Source organism: Pituophis catenifer, unplaced genomic scaffold, assembly GCF_029215685.1.
Source record: "Pituophis catenifer annectens isolate HBS135680 unplaced genomic scaffold, rPitCat1.0.hap2 SCAF_2, whole genome shotgun sequence".
In the NCBI taxonomy this organism is placed as follows: domain Eukaryota; kingdom Metazoa; phylum Chordata; class Lepidosauria; order Squamata; family Colubridae; genus Pituophis; species Pituophis catenifer.
Window position 1 is genome coordinate 127,541,479 of NW_027256882.1, and position 27,049 is coordinate 127,568,527.

Genomic DNA, 27,049 nt, shown 5'->3' on the forward strand with positions numbered 1-27,049 from the left:
TTCCTTGTAAGACTTTAATCTATCTTCCGACCAAGGAAAAACTTTTGCAGCTTCAAAGATGAAATCACATTGATGTTCCATGTAGCGATTTCTATAGAAATTCTAAAAATGTATCAAGAGAATGTGAACTGTGATGAGTTAGAGAGAAATTTTTATCTTAGAATTAAAAAAAAAAAACCCTACACTTTCAGGTCAGAGTCTCCAAAAATCATTGTCTCAGCACTTCTGTTTAACAGTTAATGACCATTTTTAGGTTTAAAAGTGTGTAATCAAAGGCACTTACCTTTGAAAAAACTCTATGATCCTCAGAGAAATTTCCTTCTGTAAGTGTGTGATAGGATCAGTATAGTACTTTATTGAATTGCAGACTGTCCTGGGGAAATTTGGTTTTGAAATACAAATGCATTATAAATAATTTTTAAAAGCAGGCAATGGATGGGTTTTTGTGATTGCCATGCTATAAAGGGATTCAGGTACCTATTAGGTTGAGGACATTAAAAGGGGGGACTCTTAGCCTGAGTAATTGTTCTCAAATAGCCAACTTGGCTTTCCGTAGCTTAACAGTGCAAATTAAACAGTGCAAACCACATCTGTTACGATCTGATGAGCGGCCGCCCAGTAACAGAGGCTTTCTGATCGGCTGAGCTGATAGCTCGGCCGGCGGGAGGTGTGAATGTTTTAAAGTGTTTTATTGGCCGTGCGAGCCCAGCTGCAATATAAATAGCGGCTGCGCACGACCGATGTTAGGTTACATTTTAACCCTTGTGCTTGTTGCTGTGAATAAACTGTGTTGCTTATCTTTGTCTCTTATCCGCCGTTCTCAATTCAGAACACTGGCGACGAAGGTGGGATGGATGACTCCCACTGAGTACGGCCATGAGAGAATTGTTTTGTTGTTGGCATTTCGGAAGGTAACTACGTGAGGCAAACATTTTTTTTTCTCTTCTCTCTCTTCCTTGTGGGCCTGCAACTCTTTCTAATGAGTAATTTGGCTATCTTTACGCCTTTTGTGCCCAGCGCAGAAACTTGGGACGCTTATATTGAGCGTTTCGAGTGTTTTTTGCAGGCAAATGACTATACTGACTTTTCGAATGACCCGAAGCGAGCCCATTTTTTCAACGCGTGTGGGCATCAGATTTTTGCAACGGCACGGGCGCTTGTAGCGCCCCAACAGCTGTCCACCGTTTCTTGGCCTACTTTGCTGGCTAAATTGAAGGGCCATTATGCACCCGCACCTTCTCGCATTTTTCGCCGTTTCATGTTTCGACAACGGGTGCAAAAGGAAGGGGAGTCCATTAATGACTATCTCGCTGCCCTTCGAACTGAGGCGATAAATTGTGAGTTTGAAAACCTTGATGACTCCCTCCTCGAGCAACTAGTTTGCGGCGTGCGCGATTTGCGGTTGCAGTGCCACCTTTTGGCCAAATCTGTCATCAATTTGGAGACTGCTGTTGAGGAAGCGGCTGCATTTGAGATGTCTGACCGGTCTGCGGCGGAAATTCGAAACTTCCCGCATGTTCCACCGGCCTCTCGTTGTGCAGCCATACAGCTAGGGGAGTCTTACGAATGCTCTGATACAGTTGCTGATAGTGAAGAGGAGGTGGACCGCCTCAAGGCGTCAGTCTTCAATCGACGCCCACCCTCCAAAGGATGGGCTCCAGCATTTTGTTTGGGTTGTGGGGATTCACATCCTCGTGCTTTTTGCCGTTTCCGAAATGCCGTTTGCCGCCACTGTGGAAAGAAAGGTCACCTGGCAAAGGTTTGCCATTCGAGATCCTCCGCGGACGTCACGGGCGCACCATCTTCCATTAAATTAGGCCGGGAAGGGTTCAACGGTCCTCAGGACTCTTGTTTTGCTATTTCCCGCTGTGATCTTCTCTCGTCTGGCAACCATGCTGTCTCGGGTCACAAGAAGATCTTTCTGACTGTTCGTATTGAAGGAAATGCAGGATGGAAGTGGATACTGGTTCATCTAAGTCCATCATCGCCTGGCAGACCCTTAAAGAGCTGGTGCCGTCCTTCGCTTGTGACCTTTTGCAACCCTGTTCTACTCGTCTCCACGACTACCAAGGAAATGGCATTTCCATTTTGGGTTGCAGCCAGTTTATGGTGGAGTGGGGGGAGTTTGCAGGTCCCCTCCCACTTTTGGTAGTCAAGGGCAGGCTCCCTAGCCTTTTGGGTTTAGACTGGTTCGGGGCGTTGGGGCTTTCCATTGCCAGCATCCATACCACGTCTAGTGATGATTTCGAAACCTTGACAACAGAGTTCGCTGAGGTTTTCGACGGCACCTTAGGTAAATATAAGGGTACCCTCATATCTCTTAATTTAGATCCCCAGGTGCCACCTATACGCCTTAAGCCCTGACAGGTCCCTTTTGCCCTTCGCCCTACGGTGGATGTGGAGATAGATAAGTTGCTGGCTCAGGGTGTACTTGAGCCTACGGATCATTCTCGATGGGAGACCCCTATTGTTATCCCCACTAAGCCAGATGGTTCCATCCGTATTTGTGGTGACTTTAAGTGTACCCTTAACCAGGCCTTGCAGGCCCACCCGTATCCAGTCCCTGTAGTTCAACACCTCTTACATTCTTTGGGTCAAGGGTCTATTTTTGCTAAATTGGATATGTCCCAGGCGTATCAACAGCTTCCTGTTGATGACTCCACGGCCACTGCCCAAACAATTGTCACGCATCGGGGCGCTTTTAAGTGCCGCCGATTACAATTTGGGGTCTGTGTAGCTCCCGGCATTTTTCAGACCCTTATGGAGCGGTTGCTCCAGGGAATCCCTGGCGTCGTTCCTTATTTAGATGATGTTTTGATCTCAGCTACCACTAAACACGACCTCGTCGAACGTGTTCGCCAGGTGCTACACAGATTTCAACAAAAGGGCCTGAAACTTAAAAAATCTAAGTGTAAGTTTGGCGTTCCCCAGGTCAAATTTTTAGGGTTCCTTGTAGATAAGTTTGGCATTCATCATACACCTTCTAAGGTCGATGCCATAAAGAATGCTCCAACGCCATCATGTAGGGCTGAGCTTCAGGCTTTTCTGGGCCTGCTTAATTTCTATAGCATATTTTTGCCTCATAAGGCGTCTGTGGCGGAACCACTCCATCAGCTATTGGACAGAACGGCCCCCTGGAAGTGGGGGCAAGCCCAAGCTACTGCTTTCAGGGCTGTTAAAGATTTACTTACTTCTGATGCTGTGCTGGTCCAGTATAGTGACCATATACCCCTCACCGTGGTTTGCGATGCCTCCCCATATGGCATCGGCGCTGTGCTGAATCATGTTTTACCCAATGGGTCCGAAGCTTCAGTTGCCTATTATTCCAGAACTCTGTCAATGACAGAGAGGAATTATAGTCAACTGGATAAAGAAGCGTTGGCACTCATGGCTGCCGTAAAGCGGTTCCACGATTATATTTACAGCCGTTCCTTTCAATTAGTTACAGACCACAAGCCACTTTTGGGCTTGCTGGCCGGAGATAAGCCTACTCCCCAGATTATTTCCCCGCATTTGGCATGGTGGTCTGTTTTCTTGGCCGCCTATAACTATCAGTTAATTTATCATCCCGGGAGCACCTTGGGAAATGCGGACGGCCTTAGCCGCTGCCCCCTTCCTTTGGCCGTAGAGGATCCCATTCCGGACCAGCTGGTTCTTTTGATAGATGATGTTCCTTCCCTTGTGACGGCTGCGGATGTAGCTAAACACTCCGCTAAGGACCCTACCCTTCTACAGGTCATGGATTGGGTGTGTAGGGGATGGCCGCGTGGGCCGTTACCCACAGAGGTTAAGCCATATTCCATCCGCCAACACGAGCTTTCTATTTCCCAGGGGTGCCTTTTGTGGGGCTGCCGAGTGGTGGTTCCCCCTGTATTGCGGCCAACTATTCTGAAACGGCTGCACGATAGCCATCCCGGCATTGAGAGAATGAAGGCTTTAGGCCGTAGTTATGTTTGGTGGCCTAAGCTTGATCAGGCCATCATAGATTGGGTAGCAAGGTGTCAAGTTTGTCAGTCATCCCGGCCAGGGCCCCCGGCTGCCACACCTAGGGAATGGGAGATACCCAGGAATCCGTGGTCCAGGCTGCATATAGATCTAGCAGGGCCGGTTCAGGGCCAGACTTTTCTAATCGTGGTTGATGCGTATTCTAAATGGGTGGAGGTTGTTCGTATGGCATCAACCACGTCGGACTTTGTGAGCAAGGCTCTCCGTAACATATTTTCCACACATGGACTTCCCGATGTAATTGTCTCGGACAATGGACCCCAATTTGTTTCAGCAGCGTTTCAGATGTTTTTGATGGGGTTGGGTATTCGTCACGCCTTAGTGGCACCATATCATCTGTCCAGTAACGGCCGGGTGGAGAGGGCCGTCCGCTCGGCCAAGGACGCTTTGGCCCGTTTCGGCCCTGGTGATTGGCAAGAGAAGGTGGAGCGGTACCTTTTGGCGCAGCACTCGACCCCACGCCCGGTATCCAATCGTAGCCCGGCTGAACTTCTTATGGGCCGGTGACTAAGGACTGTGTTAGATAGGCTACATCCGGACTATACACCTGAGGCACCCGTGGATTCCTCTAGCCGGCCCCGGGTGTTCGGGGTTGGTGATGGCGTTTATGCCAGGAATTATGGGGGTGATCCTTTGTGGCTTCCTGGACATATTATTTTAGTCACGGAACCCCGTTCTTACAGGGTCGAACTTGAGGTTGGCCAGACCTGGCGGCACCATATAGACCAGCTAAGGAGTCTCATTACGGCTTGAACCCGGGGTAACAAGGAGCCGGATATGTTTGGTGCACTTCCGATGGCTGATCCGGTGGACGATAGTACTCTAGAGGCTCCGTAGTTGGGGTCTTCACGTTCACCTGTTGTAATTACAGCTCCTTCATTGCCAGAGGTACCCGTAGATGTTCTTGCACGATCATCAAATATTCCACCGTCTTCAGACCAGCTACCTCCGTCTATGACATCTCAGGAAGTACCGGAGACGGCGTCACCCCCTGATCGCTTGGACGGCAATTTGCGCCGGTCCGGGCATATATGTAGGCGCCCGGGTTATCTGGACGATTATTGTACTATCTAAAGGGGGAGGAGTGTTACGATCTGATGAGCGGCCGCCCAGTAACGGAGGCTTCCTGGTCGGCTGAGCTGATAGCTCGGCCGGCAGGAGGTGTGAATGTTTTAAAGTGTTTTATTGGCCGTGCGAGCCCAGCTGCAATATAAATAGCGGCTGCGCACGACCAATGTTAGGTTACATTTTAACCCTTGTGCTTGTTGCTGTGAATAAACTGTGTTGCTTATCTTGGTCTCTTATCCGCCGTTCTCAATTCAGAACACCTCCCAATTCATCTTACAAACTTATACATCTGGAAGATCCCAGTGTCAATTTCCAAAACGGCATCAGTTGAAGCCATGCTTACCTGTTCTCCGTTTCTTAGTTGCCACATGTGGGGGGGGGAAGTGAGCCAGCAAGGAGAGGGATGAGGGATGAAACATGGAGGGGTTTGGGGAGTATTGCCTAGCTAGCTGACAGTAATAGGGACCGGATCCAGCGGTGACAGCAAGGTCATAATGCCGAACAGCTGATGAGACCAAGGGAGACATTACTACTGATTAAGCTACGTGACCAAGAACACCTGGAGGAGGCGGGGAGTTGCAAGCCTTATATCACTGAAGGGCAGAAATCCTGTAGAGTTAGCTTTACTTCACTAAATGTCAAGGCTATGAACTCAATAAAGGGTCTTTTAAATCTAACTGGCGTGTAAGAGTTCTCATTGAATTGGGTGTATTGCTCGGAATAGTGACGCCAGGTTCAGAAATGCTTCTATTAAAATAGCATGCATAGATTTTATTTCTAAAAATACATTTGTCTATTTTTTTATATTGATTTTCTTTGAATGGATGGATTGCTTTTAAGAGATTGCATAGATAGATAGATAGATAGATAGATAGATAGATAGATAGATAGATAGATAGATAGATATAAATATATAGATATATATGTATATATATATGTATGCATATGTATGTATATATATACACCCGCGAAAACCTCAGAATATATATATATATACCAAATATATTTTGCTGATAAAGAAATAAAGGGAGATTAGTATAGATCTATTTCAAGCTTTTTAGCTCTCTTCAGCCAGCCATACCCTTACTTGGATTCGAACTTGGGCTGCCTGCATGTTAGGCAGTTGTATTAACCACTAAGCCACAAGTTCTCCTCCCTTCATCAGCTTGAGCCAGGGAGCACAATGCCCCCTCCCACATGTTGGGACAAAGCAGGTGTCTCGGTAAACACTTTATATATGTGTGTGTGTGTGTGTGTGTGTGTGTGTGTGTATGTAAGTTTTCATGGGTATATATGTGTGTATAGTTAATATTTCGGGTTTCTTCCCGTGTAATTGTGGATATATCCCTAAAAGGGTAGAAGCGACGTTTCGACAGAATCTCATCTGCCATCATCAGGCTTATGTGAGGAGTCTTTTGCAGTAACTGCCGTTACTATTTCAAATCTGGTGCTGGTAGTCTGGGATGGCTCCACCTTTTCATTCTTTCATTTCATTCACTCCCAACCAATCAGAATGAAAAGGTGGAGCCATCCCAGACTACCAGCACCAGATTTGAAATAGTAACGGCAGTTACTGCAAAAGACTCCTCACATAAGCCTGATGATGGCAGATGAGATTCTGTCGAAACGTCGCTTCTACCCTTTTAGGGATATATCCACAATTACACGGGAAGAAACCCGAAATATTAACTATACACACACACACACACACACACACACACACACACACATATATATATATATAATAAATGTCCTACGGATGCCTACCCTCTATCATTCAGCAGTGTGTCATTCCATTACTTGCATTTCCCAGCAACTATCAGAAGGAAACAGGGTCTCTTCTCTCAAACTGATGCTATCGAGTGGATTGGAAATCTGATGGCCTCATGCTTGTCTAGAACATTGTAATGAACATTTTATTACAATGAATAGATGACTCTTCTTGGATAGAGGCCAGTTTGCACAAGTTGTTTACATGAAAACTAATCCTATTACAAAGAAAAAAAAAACCCCTACCCTAACAAGCAGGTACAATACCAAAATAATAATAATAATACAATGGTATGCTCCAAAGTTACCACAGGAAGATGTTATTTGCCACACCCTTATTATTCCAGTCCAGGGTGTACACACCTCTGCCAATCCAAACAACCCACTCTTGAAACTTTTAATCAAAGAGATTAGAAATTAAGAAGTTTCTTCCTTTGAAACATGATTCATGGGGAAGCCATATTGAATGAGTTACTATTTGCAAGGATAATTCTTCTTTCATCCTAGGATTTCCAGTGAAGATATTATCTTGTCTTCCATGGAAATTACACTGGTATAGAGTAGTCCTACATTTAATATGAAGCATGTTCTTCTAGGATTGATGGGTAATAACGGCTTCTCTCCAGCTGTAGAAACGTCCCCAACTACCCCAGGAAATGTAAGGACAAGTTAAGCTCATCTCGCCTCATGTCAGAAATGCAGGAATCTCAAGTGGGGAAATTATTAATTTAAATTTAAATAGATTAAAAACTTTAATATAACATAAATTTATATAGTTGTAGCCCAATGCTGAGCCACATTGATGGCAAGGATATTTCAAACCAACAAATCATTCTATGTGCACGTCAGTCCCAGGGTAAAAGATGGATAGTTGTTTGAATAGTACCACATTTGCGGTACATATCCTTGTCCTCTGTGGTCTTTAGTTCTAGGCAAAACAGTGTGTAGTCTGTTTAAACATCTCCAAATTGTCCATTCCTCTTCTGAACCTCAGGCAACTCCTCAATCGGTTCTATCCAATTATGAAGATATTTAACTAGAAGTTTCTATTTTTTAAATTGTTCTTTTTGAGGTGTAGTAACAATCTCCTGGGCACAATCTAAAAAGCTCCTTCTTGATTTCAATCTTTTTGTAGGGGGTATTTGGGCAATAATTGGTTTGCTGGATCATGTAATACCTCTCCATATTCCGTGTTTTGTGACTTATATAGGAAGCCAGCTTGTTGGAGAATAATGCCTGGCAGGGCTATTTCGCCAAGATATATAGTTTGTCGACTTGGGAGGAGCACAGGCATCCAGTAATGATGTGGCATGTATCACTAAACATCCTATCCACCCGTGTAGCATGTGCAAACCAGCCCCAAACAGGGCAGGTATACTCTCCCACCGAATAACACAATACAAGGGTGGCCATTCAAAGAGTAATGGTGTGGGCACCCCAAATAGTTCCAGCCAGCTTTCTGAGGAGATTATGACAGGAAGTATCTTTTGTTTTAAATTGCAACAATGTCTTTTAAAAGTTAATGTTTGGTCCAGTGTAATATCAAGGTAATGTGGCTTTTCACAACGTGCCACTCCATAATATCGATCCTGTGTCTGGCCTGCCTGTTTTGGGGGGATGGAATGCACAGACTTTTTTTTTTTTTTGATGGTTAGGTGTTAGCCCATTCACGTTATAGTATTCTGACATATTCTTAAGAGCCAGAAGGTCCCTGAGCAGTAAGTGCCAAATCATCAGCACAGATGAAAGTGCCAAATCATCAGCACAGATGAAAGACAATGTATCAGGATCAATGGGTTGATTATTGGTGTGTATATTGAACAACAAGGGGGGCAAGATCATTCCCCTGTAGAAGGCCATGTTGCTGGGCTCTCCACCAGCTCTTTTTTCCCTGGAAGGCAATGAAAATTCATCAATACAATTAGTCAGAGCAAGATCATGTGTGATATTATATAATTCCAAGAGAAGCTTCCTATGATCAATTGTGTTATAGGCCGCAGATAAATCCACAAAAGCAGCTCCCATGATTAGACCTAATTAAAAGCCATCCTCTGTGTCCTGGGTGAGTTTAACTATCTGGCCTGTGAGGAAACCAGCTTATTGAGGAATAAGAGTTGGTTCAATGACAGGAAACATTCTACTTAATAGAATTCTCTCATAAAGTTTGAAAGGTTGTCAAAGGAGGGAAAATGGACGAAAATTCTTTGGGTCGTTCAGTTCTTTTCTGAATTTCATTAGTCCAATAACCCGGGCTTTCCTCCAAATCTTCAGAATACAATTTGAGGCCACACATACATTAAAAAGTGATAACTGTCATTGCTTGGCAAAATCTCCAAAATATTTATTTGTTCAACATGAACATCATTTAATCCCACCATTTTATCATTCTTCATATCATGAATTGCTGTTTCCAGTTCTTCTTCTCTATCAAAGAGTGAGGTCAATACATCGGCCTCCTCTTTCACTGCCCTTAGCAGCCTGTCAGGTAAAGCTGAAAAGTCAAGCTGCTAAAGACTATAACTGAAAATTTGTAGTTTTTATTTTCCCAACATTTCCCATTATCAATACAATACTGAAATATAGATTTTCAGACTTAGAAAGCTCAGACATACTAACATTATTGCTTTAAATTAATTCATTGCAATTGCACCATTCAAATGCATATTGCTGTTTTTGAAATAAATCAGCTTCAACTTTCAAAGGGATCTTTAAAATATTTTTAAGAAAAAAAAACCTTTGGGTCTTAAAATGCTGCCAAATCCTAAAAGCCATATAATCTTCTATATTAGCTTTAGTGTGAAGGAAAATAGCAATTCATAAGAGATGCTTAAGGTTTCCTTTCATAGCAAGAAAATTGGCTCTCCACTTCAATTTACAACTCACCATCCCTTCTTTTCAACTGATCTGACAGCCTTTCTGAGAAACAGCCTTAGCCACAGGTTAAGTTTGACAACACAACATAAAGACGGAGAGTAGCATCACTGGCCATCCGGTGTGGCCTATCATCAAGATCATGACCATGATATTCCACTTAAAGATTTTTTGTTGTTAAAAAAAATGGGCTGTGTATTAAATTACTGTTGTTAACTCCTCCCTTATAGAGTCTTTAATTTTTATGAGTGCACCTGCCAGTATTGAGATAATAAGCATGTAGCAATGCATGTCAGCAATTTTGAAAACTTCCCACACAAAAGAGAACTTGCCATATGGCAAAGCCTAAGATGTAGGAAGGACAAAGAACTTAGAATAGAGCTGGAAAGGGAGTGATCAGCGTGGTTGGTAACTTCAAGAGAAAAGCCAGGCTCCAGCCAATATTTATAGGACAAATATAGATGCTTCATGGACATGCTGGGAAGGCATAAATTAACTTTAGAATATGAGAATATAATCAGAAGAACTTTTTCTTCCAAAGAAACCTGAAAGGCCTGAAGACTTATTCAGGAAACTGACTTAAATAAGGGCCCAAGAGTGAAAGAGATGTTATGTTGTGAGTGCTTGGGTGCCAGTCATAAAAGCTTTTATTTGCCTTGGCAGGGCATAGAAGAATAACAACAAACAATTCAGTGTGCTATTATTGAGCGTTTATTGTTGATTTTATTGCAATTTTCAATTTGCAACTATTGTAATAGACATATTTTAATCTCTTGGAATTTGGAGAGATATAGTTTGGTGTAGTAATTAAGGCAGCACGCTGGACACTAGGAGAATGAGTTCTAGTCCACTTTGGCACTTGGGCCAGTCACACTCTCTCAGCTCTCGGAAGAAGACAAAGGCAAATCACTTCTGACACCTTCCAAGAAAACTGTAGGGACTTGTCCAGGCAGTTGCCAGGAGTCAACACTGAACTTGAAGACGCACAAAATAAATCTGGAGATCCATTTAATCAAAAGTGGTATATACATTTATAAAAGGGTCAAATGGAAGTAGCTGAATATTTGGACCCAATATATATTACTGTATAAGTAAAAATGAAAAAAGTATGCAGAAAAACCTTTTCAGTTGTTCTTCTATAGCAACATCAATTTATATCAATTATTGGCTTTATAATGTACAGAGGCTATCCCATGCCTTCAAAGTTCTTGTGGAATGCTAAATAATCCATTTCTTTACTATTGTTTTATATGATCACTGCAATTTTTTTAGTCCTTTCAATAAACACTGAAAGCCGATAATGTGAAAGATTGGTGTGGAAGAATAATTATGAAGATAATAGAACTGAGAATAAATGGAAATTCAATTCCTAATGAAAAAGTAGTGAGAACTATACATCAGGCATGAGTGGATTGTACTAAGACATCTCCATTATATTAAATTTGTATTTCAAATCTATTTAATACAAATACAAATGTATTTAAATTTGTATTTGTACTTTTTTATGAAACATTAAACCTCATTTATAATCAAGAATGTAAATTCTGTAAATGAAGAGCAACGACAGAAGAGCACTCTTTAATTGCCCAGATTTGAGCAAAGCTGGTATGGTGTACTGAGTAGAGTGTTACAAGATGCTATCAGCTTTTCAAATGCCTTCAGACAGAAGGCAAGTTTCCAGTCTCTGAAAGGTGTGCAAGTGTTTTACATAAACAAAATCTGCACTTAAAATAGCTTTTTTGCCACCTTGGTGCAGATACCAACCAGTTAAATTTAAAAGTGCAGAAGGCAGAAGCAGCATGGGAATCACAACAACATTGGCTCAAATCCAGGAACATTTTATTTCTCTGGAATGGAAACAACTCATCCACTCTGAACATAAACTGCAGGTGGTAATTGTACATTCTCTCTCTTTAAAAAAGAAAAGCAAGTGTTTAATTCCATAAATTCCTGTCACAAGAAACCATTTTTTTAAAAAAAAAAAATTGTACAACAAGCCTTTTTTTTCCTTTCCTTTTTTTTTTCTTTTACAACAAAGCATCAATGTTAAAATGGTTCACCGGCTTCTACCACATTGTCGTCTGTGTATACCATGCAAAATGCTACATCTGCTTAACACATTTTACACATTAGCATTACAAAGATTCAAAGGTTCATTGGTTGATTGATATTTTTAAGACATGGATTGTGATGCATTTTGTTCCTCCCCACCCTGGGGAACTTATAAAAATAATTTAGTTCAAATGGACTAAATACAGAATTGCGTTCTAGCTTTGTACTTCAGTCAATTCCATAAGTAAGCTGTTGGCCGCGAGGACCAGCTTGTGTGGTTCTTATAGTTGTAAGGTCATAGGGTTAGAAAGTATCTCGGGATTTGTAAGAAGTCCAGCCTCCAAGCAGCAATAAGGAGTCTCTAGACTTCAAGGATCCTCCATACTCAATGCTCATCCAGTCTCCTCTTACAGATCTCTTTAAAGGAGAATATTTTGTTTCTGACATCAGATGGTTCCTCTCTTTTATTAGTTCCATTTAAATCAGCAGATCTGCAGCAACTAAGAATTAGTTCTGGCTGAGCTCTAAGAGTAACCTACAGCTGAAGAACATCGTTTCAGTCTGGGCCAATTTCGCATGGATTTAGTCCTTTGTCCTTGGCTTCTTTGTACATCCTTTGGAAGTCTTTGAAACGTGGGGCACAGCCTAACCTGACCTCCCCAAAGTGCATACTGCCTGTGAAGAGGAAGTCTCCCTCTCCTGGTTTTACCCCACATTGAAGCAGAGTCTTGATCTGTCCTTGCCACCGACCGCTCTCCTCGGCAGAATTGAAGATCCTTGTTTTCTGCCTGTAGATTCTATTGATGTTTATACTGATAATGGAATCTTGCTGATCCTCCTCATTGATTACACTTTGGATGGTACCTCTGACAACTAGGAAGAAACACAGGCAAAAAACAAACGAACAATTAGATACAGAGCTACAATGATATCCACATTTATCATTGTCTTTAATATATATGAAACGGCAGGACCAGATGTTAAGAGCCCTCCCCCAAATGAGGCAAATTCTGTCGTGTTCTTAAAATTAAATTCTTACGCCATTTGAGAGTTTAATTATACATTGCTGCACTCTAACCTTAAGTTCTGTATCTGAGTTTATGCACATATAGTAATATTTTTGAAAGGGTTTTGTTCCCTGTTTCAGGTATCTAAAACACATCCAGGAAAAGCAATTCTCATAATCCCCAGCCTGGGGAAGATCTATTTTACAGTATTGCACTAAACCACAGTTTAACTAGCTTCATACGTAAATATCATTAGATATTTCAGAGAAAGTTAAGAAGAAAATAATTAGTACTGATTTGTAATCTGATGTCCAGATCACAATTTTTGAAATGTAATATTCCTACAGCAGCCTTGTATTTAACTCTAGATGTCCTTGGTTACCGCTCCCCCAAATCAACCAGATTGAGGACAAATGTGAGACATTAGTTTGGGAAGCAAGGGGCGCAATGGCTCAGCAGTTAAAGACACTAAACTTGTCAGCTGAAAGGCTGACAGCCCAGGTTCGACATCCGAGCGCTGTGTGACAGGGTGAACTCCTGTTACTTGCCCCACCTCCTGCCCACCTAGCAGTTCAAAAGCATGCAAATGTGAGGGGGTAAATAGGTATTATTTGAGGGGAAAGTAACAGTTTTCCATATGCCTCAGCGTACATAGTTATGCTGGCCACATGAGCACAAAAGTATCTTTGGACAGCACCAGCTTCCTTGGCTAAGAACAGAGAGGAGCATCACCCCCTAGAGTAGGAAACAACCAGACAGGGAAACTTTTACTAGTTTGGGAAATGTCCGGTATGGATATTCAATAAGATTTAATATTGATGTATGGTATGCATCAGTCCTCCAATGCAAGTCAAATTATCTCCTCAGTGCAAAAACCAGAAAAATATTGGGAAAATCAGCTCTTTTAGGAATTGTCAATTATTAAATCATCAGAAAAGAAATATATCATAAACTACCCTTCTCCAATTTTTTGCTAACCAGGTATATGTTGGACTAGAATTCGGACAAAAGCTCGAAATTCTGGGAAGTGTTAGTTCAACAGATTTGAAGGGCTCACAATTGAGAAAGGCTATGATCCATATTTAATCTACTAAAGCCTACTGCAATAATCTTGGGGTTTAGAGCTACAACAGTTTTTGATTTCAGCTGTGTCTAAAATAACAGTCAATCTATCCACTACAAAAGATCCCAAAATAAGGAAACAAGTATTCTCTTCGTTAAGCAGTCAATCTATCCACTGCAAAAGTTGACAAAATGGGGAAACAAATATTTTCTTCATTTGCATAAAGTTAAGAGTTCATCTGTAAAGCTAGCATGAAGAAAGGAGCAATGTTTAGCTTTTGGGAAGTTTCAGAATACAGTTGCAAATAACCATGTGTCAAGGAACCTAAAAAACCAAAACAAAACAAAACACCTGGAGGGGTCAAAACACCTGGAGAAGACCAGTTTGCCTATTAGTTAAACAGGATAAGCCTCACTATTAAAATAAATAAATGCCTACACCAAACTCACCCTAGAAATTTAAATCACATTCTATTAATTGCCAGTAACATTTACATTGAATTCTTTGGCATTCTGCCCTGAAGAAATACACACAGCAAGCCACCACCTGTCTAGGCAACATTTTCCATCAAGACGGAGCAAGAGCAATCCCACCACAATGTCTGGGTGTTGCATCCTCCTCCCTGTTCAGAATATGCCCCTATTATATCCACAATACTAATAGACTGTATTTATATCTGTAGCACATGTCCAAGACCAGACATGCCCAGCTGTTTCATTACAACATTTACTTTGGATTCCAAGCGTGGGAAAATTGCTTTAATGCTATTTCACTACCATAAAGAGGAAAACAGTTATCCCACTAGTCATACTAAGGAAAACCACTTGTCTCTTTGGGGGGAGACATAACAGAAAAAGGGATACCTTTTGCTGGCACAGATCACTGTGTTTATGTCTATTTGAGATCTAAGCATTTCAGGCAGGCAATCTTTGCAGGCAAAATGTAATTGGAGAAAAATAATACATAATTCTGCTTGATCTCTGCTAAGCATACTGATAAAGTCTAACCGTATTGTAGCACTTCCTATCCAGAGAGTCTACAGAAGATTTCTATTGGATATCTATGCATCAAACTATTTTTTTTTTAAAGACTCAGGGAAGGTTATCTGAATTGAGTCTGTTTTGCTTTCAGGTTTTATAAAACCCTTCTCCTCCAAATAATATTTTTAAAAAGTAACCTTTAATGAAAAATTAGTCAGAGTTTTGGACCAGTGTAAAAGAGAATATTTCCTATTCCCTAAAAAGTTTCATTCACTGATATTTTATTTTCTTCTGTAAATTTTGAGAAAGTCCTTCCTTTCTTATAAGTCAGGAACCCAATAAAATAAAAGACCCTGTTGTAGTTATTCCCTGCAGAATTAAGTATAAACTTCATCTTTAAAAGCAACAACTTCCACAGACACAGGGATTTAGTTTTTATCAAGGGTCTATTTAGAAACATCAAGAGGATAATTCCTATTACTCGCTCCTAAAAACCTTTGAACTTCTACCACTATTACCACAGCCCGTCTCTTTCTTTGTCCGTGGTAGAAAAGAACTAGCCAAACACAATGATTTAATTGAAGCTCTTCAGAGCTAAAACCCCATAAAGGCTTTTCCTCCCTTGTCCCCTTTGTACTTCTTGGATACACTTTGTTTACTCCAAAATGAGCAGAAAAGGGCTCCCTTGTTGGTTACAATCTAGGGCTTTCAGTTTGTTCACTGTTTGGTGAAGTTTCTGTAGGCCAAATCCAGCAGATTATCACAAGGGAAGAATGGGATTTTACAGAGCAATGGTGAACTCAGCAGTCATCCAGAAATCAAGGAAACTTACCAAAGTCACTGGAGCAGACAGCCAAGAGAACTTCCGTGTCACTGCAAGGTCGGCAGGGAGCTGAGAATGAAACAAAGAAGGACATTTTAGTATCTCAAGAAGGTAAACGTTCTACTCAGGTCAACCTTTATGCACCATTCAATTCAATCAGTCTACTTCTTCAGAGCAATATTTTCTATGAAAATGTCCATATTCTGGACATTATATTTAATGTCATATCCAGAATGTGACATTTTTCTCTTACAATAAACCTTTAATATCTACCTATATTCTACATTGAATTGTATCCCCTGGAAGAATAGTTCCCTTAAATTGGCAGGTGTTAACTTGTTAAGATAAACTTTTAAAACCTAATTCCTCAAAATTCAGCAAGCAAAAATCCCTGCAGATTACATGCATTCGAAATTCAAAATCTTTGATTCTAGGAATTTATTCCAAGCATCAGAACTTGCAATAGGAAAAAATTATTCCTGATTATCCCAACAAAACTGGTTAGTCCATTTAAAATAAGAACATAAATAAAGATGCAGCTGGTAGCCATGCCTTAAACATAAGATGTAGTTGAGCCTAGAGGAGACTGCAGAGAGGAAGGGTTTTTTTTAAAAAAGAGAGAGAATCATCTAGGAAAGAGACAGCAGCTGTTTTGTGCCCTTACACAGTAGCCTTTATTCATCAGCAGTTGCACCACAAGGCTGTGGGACAAAGCCAGAGGCAGTCTACACCTGCATCCCTGGTTTGTGAAGCTAGGCTGAGGTCTGAAGGTCACACTATACATTAAAGATACCATGTGTAGCTTCATGTTTTTTCCTTGGACTTTGTCTTAAGCTACAAAGTAAAGGCTGTAGACCTGATACAGTTCAGTACCACAGCATATTGGGACAGGGGGGTTAACCTCTCTTGCTTGGGCCACAGTTCCTCTGTGAAAGCTGCCTCTTCCCTCAGCATAGTAATTAGTGATTGAAACTAAAGAACCCATTCATGCTTACTTTCTGGCTTTAAAAAGACCAGTCAGCATACATTTTATGCATTTCTACCCTCTAAATCCTCTTAACTCTTCTCTTGTTGTACTGCTTAAAGGCTGCTGGCCTAGAAACCAGGAGACTGTGAGTTCTAGTCCTGTTTTAGGCATGGAAGCTGGCTGGGTGACTTTGAGTTAGTCTTTCTTTCTTAGGCCAACTTATACCACAAGGTTGTTATTGTGGGGAAAATAGGAAGGTGAAGGAATATGAGGTATGTTTGCTGCCTTGACTTATTTATATATATAAAAAAATAAAAGGTGGGATATTTATTTATTTATTTGTTTATTTATTTATTTAGCATATGGCATATGATGGAATAAAAATAAGTAAATGAACTCTGAGTTGTTACTGATTTCTCTTCATTTTTCTTCTTTGGGAAATCAACTTTGGCTCTCAATTTATCCTACTCCCTCCTTTTTCTTTCAGGAGATTTGGGATGGGGTTAGAAATACAGTATATTTTGTGGGAGTTTAACATTTTTTCCTTCTATCTATCGCACTTGTAATGTGACAGTCAGACATGTATAACCAGACCCACACGTGTAGAGTTCAAACTAGATACTTTATTGTTCTCTGCAGGAATCTCTCCAGACTGTCAGTTTTTATATGGGAAAGATTAGATAAGGCTCTAAGGCACGGGTCTCAAACTCTTCACATCAGGTTGCCATGTGATGGTCCCCTAATGTTTCACTAAATGACTAAACAATTTATCAATGAATTTTCTATCCCAATTGCAGTGGTAAGTTGAGGACCACCAGTAATAGTCCTGTTTCAAGCTCAAAAAACCTTTTGACCTTGAAAAAAAACCTGGCTTAACAGCTGTTGTAAGCTTCCAATCTGAGATGAAACATTTTCAAGCTTGGAAAATTTCAGACTCAAAATAACTGCACATTTCTAAACAGCAGTAATCATTAAGAAAAAGAAGTTGCACTGTGTATTAAAAGTATCATATCTGTTAAGGAATTCAAATGAATTAACATGGTGGTGCTGCAGAAGATATCTGGATTTAAATAAGCAGAGGGATGAATGTGGGCAATACTATTAGCCTCCACTATGGCTTATCCAACCATAGAGATATGGGTGATGCTTTCCAGAAGCAAAGTGCAATTCTTTCAAAGAGGCATGAGGTAGCAGTGATAGGGATTTAAATTACCATGACATCATTTGGGAGACAAATTTTGCCAAGTGTTCTGGGTATCTGATTGTCTTGCTAACAAATTTTCTCTATCAGAGGGTCACGGAAGGCACAGGAGGATTGTTATCTTTGATTCAGTAGCCAAAAGTTATGGTACAGACAATGAAATAGTCAGAGCAGTTGGCTAAACCTAATCTTGCTTGGAAGCCAAACAGGATCAGACCTGGTTAATGTCTGGACCGAAGTCCACCAGAAAATGTTAGAGCTATAGATTAGACTGGTGTCATTGCCAGGAGGAGAGGGGTGGGGGGGGGGGGAAACTATTCATAGCCATAAAATTACCAGATTTCACCTAGTCAAGGAGATGGAAGTAGCAAGAAACACAATGGAAAATGGTGATGTTAGATTTCTTGTTTTCAATTAAAATTAAAGCTGAATATAATCGAGATTATCTTGGACTCAAAGAGTGGAGGAACAGCCATCAATCATGAATTCTTACTTTGTATTTCTATACCAAGCATGGGATTACATTTGGTGGTTTAAACAGCATCTTTCTAGTGTGGACAGAATTTTCCCCTATACAGATTTTGATGTACTTGGATAAAGATTCCCATGACAAAAAAACTAGTTGAAAACCTGTGGGTAGAACATGTTAGTTATTGTAGCGATAATTGTTATGGAAGACAAATGTATTATAGGATTATGTGAAAATGAGGACATAAATGTGCATAAACATTCACAAGATGAAGCCTTCGATGGTTAACTTGTTTTCTTTCATGTAAGAAAACCAATTATAAAGTATGTTAGAGGAGAAATAGCTGACACATACATCTGAAGACAGGAAGATCAAGTGTAAACTGAAGACCATATCTGTTACAACTCTAAGAACTGTGTAGCCTGGATATAGTAGAGACACCCCACGCTAATCTAATCAAGGAAAGAATGTAGCTGCTTTTTATACTCAGCCAGTTACTTCTACAGAGAAGGTGGTGCAGATGTTTCTATAATGCCCTATTCAGTTATGGAATTCCTTTTCACTCAGAACTTTGCCCTCTCTAGCAGCAGGCTAATTAAATCTACCCACTGGAGACCCAAAAATGGAATGGGTGGAGAACTACAACTTCCTTTGTTATCCTGGCAGGGCATTTACATTCATCATAAAAATGAGAAATCATCGATTTAATTAAGCATCTATGCTCAGTGTCACCAGCGAACATGACAAGATGGCACTTAGGGAAAAGAAACCTAGAAGATTCCTGCTTTAACGAATTTAAATCTTCATGGTTACATTCAGATTTATGTAGTGATTATTTAAAACATAAATAATTAAATCTATACTTACATGTATATTTTTTAAATGTAGAGACTTTCAAATAGAGTACAGCAATAGCAGTTCGTGTGATGTCATTTTAATAGGCATGTTTCTAGCTAAAAGTCCCTTCTATTTTAAGGAGCAGGTCATTCATACAATTGGAAGAGAAATTCAACGTATTCTCTAAGTGTGCCTTGGAAATAGGTGACTTTATTCAGTACCAATGCTGAATAAAAAATAACAGTAGAGCTAAAATCCTTTATTACTTTTTATGAAAACTTGAACATGCAGGTGCTGTTGCATGAGAAATTAGAAGAAATACCAACTAGAGATATTCTAAAAAAAACTAAAGTCCAAAGGCATTCTGATTGTCCAAGATCTAGTTGGTTGTTAAGCAGCTGCCAAGGTTTATACAGTCATGTTTTTCTATCAAGACATTTACAAGAGGAACTAAAATCTGATCAGTAGAACATTCCTACACCTCCAAATTGATTTTCTAGTTAGTGCATGAGGACCCGGATTGTGGGGGCAATAAGCTGACTTTGTATAAAAAAGAACACCGCTTGGGGGGGCCGAAAGCCCTACTAAACAGGTATATACAAAAGTATGAAGGCTATTGCTTAACACATTGTAAGGTGCCCTGAGTCTCCAGAGAAGGGCGGCATATAAATCGAACCAATAAATAAATAAATAAATCTCTTACTACTACAATGAGCAAAAGCTGTCTATTTTCCTCAACATTGGACCATGCGTTAAGAACAACAATACTATTATATTTCCTGCTTCAGATGGCTTAGACAATTTCAGTGCACAGGACTCTAAGCCAAAACAAACAAACCTCATAGATGTTCAACAATAATACCCGAAAGTACAAGAAAAGATGAGTAGTTTCAGTGCACTTTCAAATGCCTGGATGTTAAGGAGATTATGGCATATTGCTGTCATTGTAGTGACTCACTGTTAAGAAGGTAGGAGTTCCTCTGATGGGAGTATCATGACCTGAACTAAGTGAAGATATGCCTTGCCACTTCTTCACCTTTACTACCTAGTGCATCCGAAGACCTTTATGGAGTGGTAGGAAGGTGAATTTTTATATTGTCACATTGTAAAGTGTATTAGAGGTCCAGGTGCCTGAGTTCCTGCCTTATCTGTTTATACTCGAAGAAAGACATGCAAATAAACTCCCCTGCAATGGTTAATAGACCAATTTTCCTTCAAATTCTTCTCTGCTATTTTCAGGGAAAACTGGATATGAAATTGTCACAACTATATTTCTACTGGGCATTAAAAATGCTTTGTCTTCTGAGAGTTGTTTTTGTTTCTTTGTTTTTAATCAGATTTATCATTGTTCAGTTACCTTCCAGCAATGTTATAGCTGCCAATAACAATTCACCCCTCTGTAGAAGTAATTAGCTATGTCATGGTGGTACAGTGGTTAGGATGCAGCATTGCAGGCTACTTCTGCTAACTGCCAGTTGTCAGCAATTTGGCAGTTTGATTCTCACCAGCTCAAGGTTGACCCAATCTTCCATCCTTCCGAGGTCAGTAAAATGAGGACCCAGATTGTTGGGGGCAATAGCCTGACTCTATAAACTGCTTAGAGAGGGCTGTAAAGCACTGTGAAATGGTATATAAATCTAAGTACTATTGCTATTACTACTTGGAAGCATTTTATAATCTTGAAAAACAAGCAAGAAAAAAAGCAGAATGTTTTTCATAGGTGTCCATAATAATCCTCCAGGAACAAAGCAATTTTTGTTTTGTTTTTGTTAGAAAATATTTTGGAATACCATTAAGATATTCTTGTTTGTAAAAGAAGTGCCTATCAAACCATAGCAAGGGTTCATTTGACATATCAATTTTGATTTGCCTTGCATCATGACCCAGTTGCACAAAAAATAGCAGACTTATATATTATTTCATAGTGCTTTATAGAGCTCTCTAAACGGTTTACAGGGGTCAGCATATTACCCCCAACCATCTAGGTCCTCATCTTACCAACCTCAGAAGATTAGAAGGCTGAGTCAACCTTGAGCCGGTGAGAATCAAACTACCAAATTGCTGGCAGGTGGCAGTAAGCAGAATTAGCCTGTAGTACTGCATTCTAACCAGTGTGCCAACTAAACTTGACAACACCTATCTTCTTTTCTCCATCCTTAGCCACTTAATATTATCGATGAGACTGGGTAGGGGGGTGGGGGGAAGCCCCAAACTTCTTGAGAAGAGACTGCTTTTCTCCTAGAACATTCTCATTTTGGTTTTACTATATAAAGCTGTGTGACAGGCACAGAATTAAAGCGTCCAATCCATGCAAGAGAGTGTCCTCAATATGCTTATGTGGAAAAGTAATATATATTTATATCTAATGTCAAAATTGAAATTTTGAAATGAGATGCAGAATATGGAGCAGATTCTTTTTTAAAAAGTTTCATTGAAATCAAATTATTTGATACTTCTATTACTGTATGGGAGAGCCTGATCTATAGGGTTTTGCAGCAACATTTTGATCCACAATTTAGACAAAAATAAACTACTTGCTGAACTATTGGCAGCTACTTTGATAGTAGTGGTCAGGCCTTGATTATATTCATTGTAGAAGGAAATCTGTTCCCAATACTAGTTGTTCTTCCATAATTATATATGGGTTCTGAAAGTCAAATTTTCCACAAGGTTGACAACAATTATGATGAAATCTGACTGGACTGAAAACTTTAAATGGGGCACTAGGAACAGCTGAGAATTGTTTTCAACTAAGAGGTCTTCAAGGGCCAAACAACCACGACAGCAGGAGAAGAAAGAAATGCTGCTGCTGCTCTAATAAGTATCATACTAATCCCTTTATATTTGTCTTTAAAAAGGAGAGGCAGAACTGCTTTTAATACGTAAAAAGGGAGTGCACAGTTTATTACTATTTATCATCAATAGAAAACAATGCAATTATTGTATTAATATATTGTTTGTAATTCAAGTATTTCCTAAACAGGTTCCATCAAATACCTGTTTTTCAAGCCAATTAAACATGATAAACAAGGAAATAAAGGCTGCCCACTAATTAGATGTTATAGCTTTTGCAGCTAGTGCTTCCCTGTAAATAAGCACCATTGAATTGCTCAGGCTAGTATAATATATAAGATACCAGTAAACTAGGCTTAGTGACAATAGCAGCAAAAGGTTACTAACCCTCTCCTTATAACTGCCTCTGAAACGTTTACTTTAGAAAAAAGTAAGTGATAGGTACCCTGATGCCTTCCATTATGTTTTACATTACAATTCCCATCAATCCGACCAAGCATGGCCACTATAAGGGCTCATGAAAGTTGTAATTGCTGAAGATCAAACAGATTGCCTACTCCTCTTTTTTGATGGGAGGAAGCACTCACATTTGCGTGGTGTTTTTTTTTTACTATAGCTGTCTGTGTAAACATAGGCTAGGCTTAATTACTGAATTCACATTCAAGCATCAGACAAATTCACAAGGGCAGATTCTGTAGTTTAGGTATAAACTGTGTGTGTGGGGGGGGTGCACTCTTTTGTTTATACTGAATCTCCTACTCATCTGCTTCACTGAATTAATACAAGCAACATTCATCACATAATGGATTAGATGTAGTCTTCTTAACTTCTGGTGTTCTGATGCTACTTTAGATTTTTTCCAAAAAAACCACCAGAAAAATAATACAAAATACTTCAAACTTCTCCCAAAGTTCCAGAATATTCAAATTAGGAAGATCTTATCCCCTCAGAGAAGGGAACGCTTGAAGAGTTTAGTAGCATATAAGAATACCAATTGTTCTGAAGAAGAAGTGAATTGTATCTCTTATTCCCCATTTCTGACGTGACTCACAAATCAAATCTTTAACCGTTCGTCATCAGGAAAGGCTCTTCATCAACATATTCATATTTTAGCAAATTAATCAGTTCAAACCTGGGTCAGATAGAAATTCTACGTGAGAATGTAAGAATAAAATAAAAAGTTAAAGGAATGACAATGTCCACCACAAATAACTGAAAATCCAAGCCCTGCACATCTGGGGAAAAATTTTCACTATAGGATCCTAGCAATTTGGGTCTACAGCTGAAAGGAAAAAAAGAATATACTATTGGAAGACCTCTGATGGTCCTTTCCAACTACAAATACACACGCTTTCAAAATCTTATGATTTTAATAAAACAAAATAAAGAAGCAATCAGATTCCTTCTGATTAGCCTAGTATTGCTTTCCTCCTACGGAATATATTAATTTTGTAAGCATTCTCAGAGTTGGAATCCTTTTTTTTTAAAAAAAAGTAGTAATGTGTACAATTTATTAACCTCAAATTCCCTTTGATTTTTGGTAGGACTTATGGTTTATTGCAAGAAAAAGAAAACATTAAGGGAAAAATCCACTTTCTGAATACTTAAGGTATAAAACTGTTTCAAAGACAGAACTATGCCCGCTGGGATTAAAATGTTTTATTAAAAGCGTTTATGGGTTAAACTGTATTTCAGAATTCCCATGGGGTAGTAGCTTGGCGTCTGACAAGAAAGAAAAAAACCCAAGCCTTATGCGATCTAGCTTTTCCCACTTCCAACTTTATAGAAAAATAATCTAGCTTCTTCAGAAATTCAAGCTAACTCATATTTGCCTTGATATTAGAAACCCAGAAATCACCACACGCAGGGAAAACACAGGAGAATATAGAAACCCAAGCTTGATTCATAGTGTGTGCTACTTAGGCATGTCTCTTAAAAGTGTTGCTCTAGTTTGAGGTGTGTAATCTGATCCCCACCCCCTTCCATTCTCACGTGCTCCTCTAAAGCCTCTTCAACCACAGTCATGAAACATTGGTAGTATAAAAGCTGAAGCTGGCAGTGGAATCCAACCCTTCTCAGGCTAGATGGAACAGTTATGTAAACACTAGAGAGGTGGCTCTCAATTGCCAGGCGAGGAAGAGAATGGCCAAATTTCCACTTATTTGAAAAGGGCTTAATTCCTAGAGTTTATGTATAAGTGTATATAGGCTTTGATTTCTGTATTATACAGCAGGTGTATTTTATACACAGAAATAGCTTCTAGCATTAAGCAACTCTTTAAAACTCATTGTATCTATGAGCTTCTACTGGAACCAAATTCCTGAAGAACTTGGAAAACTAAGATGTATTACCATGGCAGGCATAAATCTGATAAGTACCATAGCTCACTGTTTAGTATCTTGTAAGGATACTCAAGAGCAGGGGTGTCAAACTCAATTTCATTGAGGGCTGCATCAGGGTTGTGTTTGACCTTGGGGGGCCGGAGTGGGAGTGGCTAGCTTGATGTCACTATGCCAGGGGCGCCTGTGGTGGCCGGAGTGCTCTGCCAGTGAAAACGAGCTCGCGAGCTCAGTTTTCGGCTGAGATGGCCTACTGCAACTCTCTGCCAGGGAAAACAGAGCTCCGGAGGGTCGTGTGTGGCCCTCCCAAGCTCCGTTTTTTATGGCAGACGCACTGCTGGCCAGTCCTTTGCTGTTTCCAGAGCGGCCCTGTGGGACTGATGTAAGCACCCCGTGGGCCAGATCCAGCCTGCAGGCCTTGAGTTTGACACCCCTGCTCTAAAGATTAAGCTCCAAAATATGCTTAATGTGGTTAACATAGGGAAAAAATTATCAGAACCACTCCCCTCCAAAACATTAAGTGGGAAAAACAGAACTCCTACTCCTGTCTATCATATGATTTTACCAAATACAGGTAGTCCTCGACCTATGACCCCAATTGAGCCCAAAATTTATGCTGTGAAGTGAGAAATTTGTTAGGTGAGTTTTACTATTTTTCCTGCCCAATTTGTTAAGTGAATCACTGCAGTTGTTGAATTAGTAACCTGGTTGTTAAGTAAATCTGGCTTCCCCCTTGGCTTGGCTTGTCAGAAGGTTGCAAAAAGTGATCACATGACCCTGGGACACTGCAACCATCATAAATATGAATCAGATGCCAGGCTTCTGAATTTTGATCACATGACCATGAGGATACTGCAAAGGTTCTAACTGTGAAAAATGGTCATAAGTCACTTTATTCATGTCACTTTATTCACTGCTTTTGTAACTTTGAACCGTCACTAAATGATCTGTTGTAAGTTGAGGACTACCTGTATACCGAGTCGAGGTGGCACAGTGGTTAGAGTGCAGTACTGCAGGCTACTTCAGCTGATTGCTAGCTGCAGTTCAGCAGTTCAAATCTCACCAGGCTCAAGGTTAATTCAGCCTTCCATCCTTCCGAGGTGGGTAAAATGAGGACCCAGATTGTTGGGGGCAATATGCTGACTCTGTAAACCGCTCAGAGAGGGCTGTAAAAGCACTATGAAGCAGTATATAAGTCTAAGTGCTATTGCTATACACCACTGCCACACCCACTAAAACCCCTGACCTCCTAAAAGCTATCCTTTCAACTGTAACCCCTGGCCACACAGAAGTGCATACTCCTGTTCAAACTTGAACAACAAGTGGGATGAACCCTGCACATACAGCTCCCTAGAGGATATAAATGAATGTAAACTCTTAATAGTGTGAGAGGAATCAAAGATCCTGTTGACGTCTAATTTGGTTTCATGTAGTTTCTGTTAAACTCTTTCTGCAAAAGGATTAGACCTGCAGTTTCAATGGGGCACAGTTTCAAAAGCAAAAGCTTTCACCAAAATCAGGTAAATAAGCACCAGCTATTTAAATGATCTGATCTTATCCTCCTCTGTCATCCACCACAACTCATCTGTTTATTTTTGTGGCATCAAAAGATACTCCAGGCATGGATCTATCTGACCCAAACACAACTAACTGTTCATGTTTGCCCACTATGACTCGATAAGCTTCCTGCTTCTGCTTCCTATTTGACACTGTAAAAATACAGGGGTGGGGGGTGGGGATGGGTTACACATTAAAAGGCCCCAGTGCAGAGTTAGTGAATCACAGACATTCTGCAGACCTGAAGAACTTACTGCCAGTTTCTCATAACTTCAGTCCTTCTTCTAATTGTAGTATGACACAGCGTGGAGAGATTACTACAATCTCCTTGGCTCGCCAATTATTTTTAATTGGCATATCCTTGACTTCTGAACAGTGAAAAGAAATAGGTTTTTTTTATGAAGCAAGCCTGAATATGTGAATCCTTCAAGTGTTTTGCTTTTCCCACAAGGATTGCAGCAACATTTTTCTTGCAGACCTGCTTTGTACGGATTCCTTCAAAAGACAGTGTAGAAATCATCATCTGACTATCCAGTGGCCCACTGCTAAGGTATAGTCTACTATCCACTCTGCTCTGAAAATCAAAGCAGATATAATGTTTTTCATCTTATTCAAATATTTCTGAGGATAAAACAAAACAAAACAAAAAAAAAAACCAACAATAATCAAGAGAAAAAGAAAGCGCTGAGGCATTGGTAGTGCCTAGGGTTTTAACCCTCTCTCTGTCATTGTGATTAAAACTGTCCATAACAGAGGAGCCTTCCCAATGGGAAAATAGCTCATATTGCAACCAGTGCAATCTTGGTTTGGAACCAATTCATTTGTGAAGTTCAAAGCTAATAATCTTCTTAATTCCCTAACCTCTCCCCATCCCCATTAATAATCCATTAATAGATGCCATTTATTATGACATCATACCATCTACCAGTGATATAGCAATCAATGTGCTTTGTACAGCATGTGGTATTGTGGAACAATCACATGAACTAGTGGCTCTGAAGTTGTGGGACCAGCTCAGGTAATATTTTCCTTAGGCTACTGTCAACCCTCCGAAGCTTGGAGGCATATCTTATTCAAACTGCTTTTTGAATCAAATTGCTGATTCAAACAACCTTTATTTCAGAAATTAGGAATTCCATCTATACTAAATATTCTTTTTGATAAGAGCAGAGAGGGAAAGTCTTAAAATGCAAGGAGGAGGAGGAGGGGGAAAAGGTACAAGAAAGTAGCTCACCATAAGTTTCCTG

The 27,049-nt window shown here is 40.2% G+C and overlaps 1 protein-coding gene across 2 annotated transcripts in view; it reads right to left on the minus strand.

Moving 5' to 3' along the window:
• Nucleotides 1-11,207: 11,207 nt before the first annotated feature.
• The window catches only part of METRNL (meteorin like, glial cell differentiation regulator), a 34,710-nt gene continuing 18,868 nt past the window's right edge, over nucleotides 11,208-27,049 (minus strand). For both annotated transcript variants that reach the window (XM_070934547.1, XM_070934548.1), the window contains exons 3-4: nucleotides 15,649-15,708; nucleotides 11,208-12,639 (exon numbers count right to left, since the gene is read on the minus strand). In XM_070934547.1, coding sequence (XP_070790648.1) covers nucleotides 12,323-12,639; nucleotides 15,649-15,708 — 377 coding nt within the window. In that variant the 3' untranslated portion in view covers nucleotides 11,208-12,322. The remainder of the gene's footprint in view (nucleotides 12,640-15,648; nucleotides 15,709-27,049) is intronic.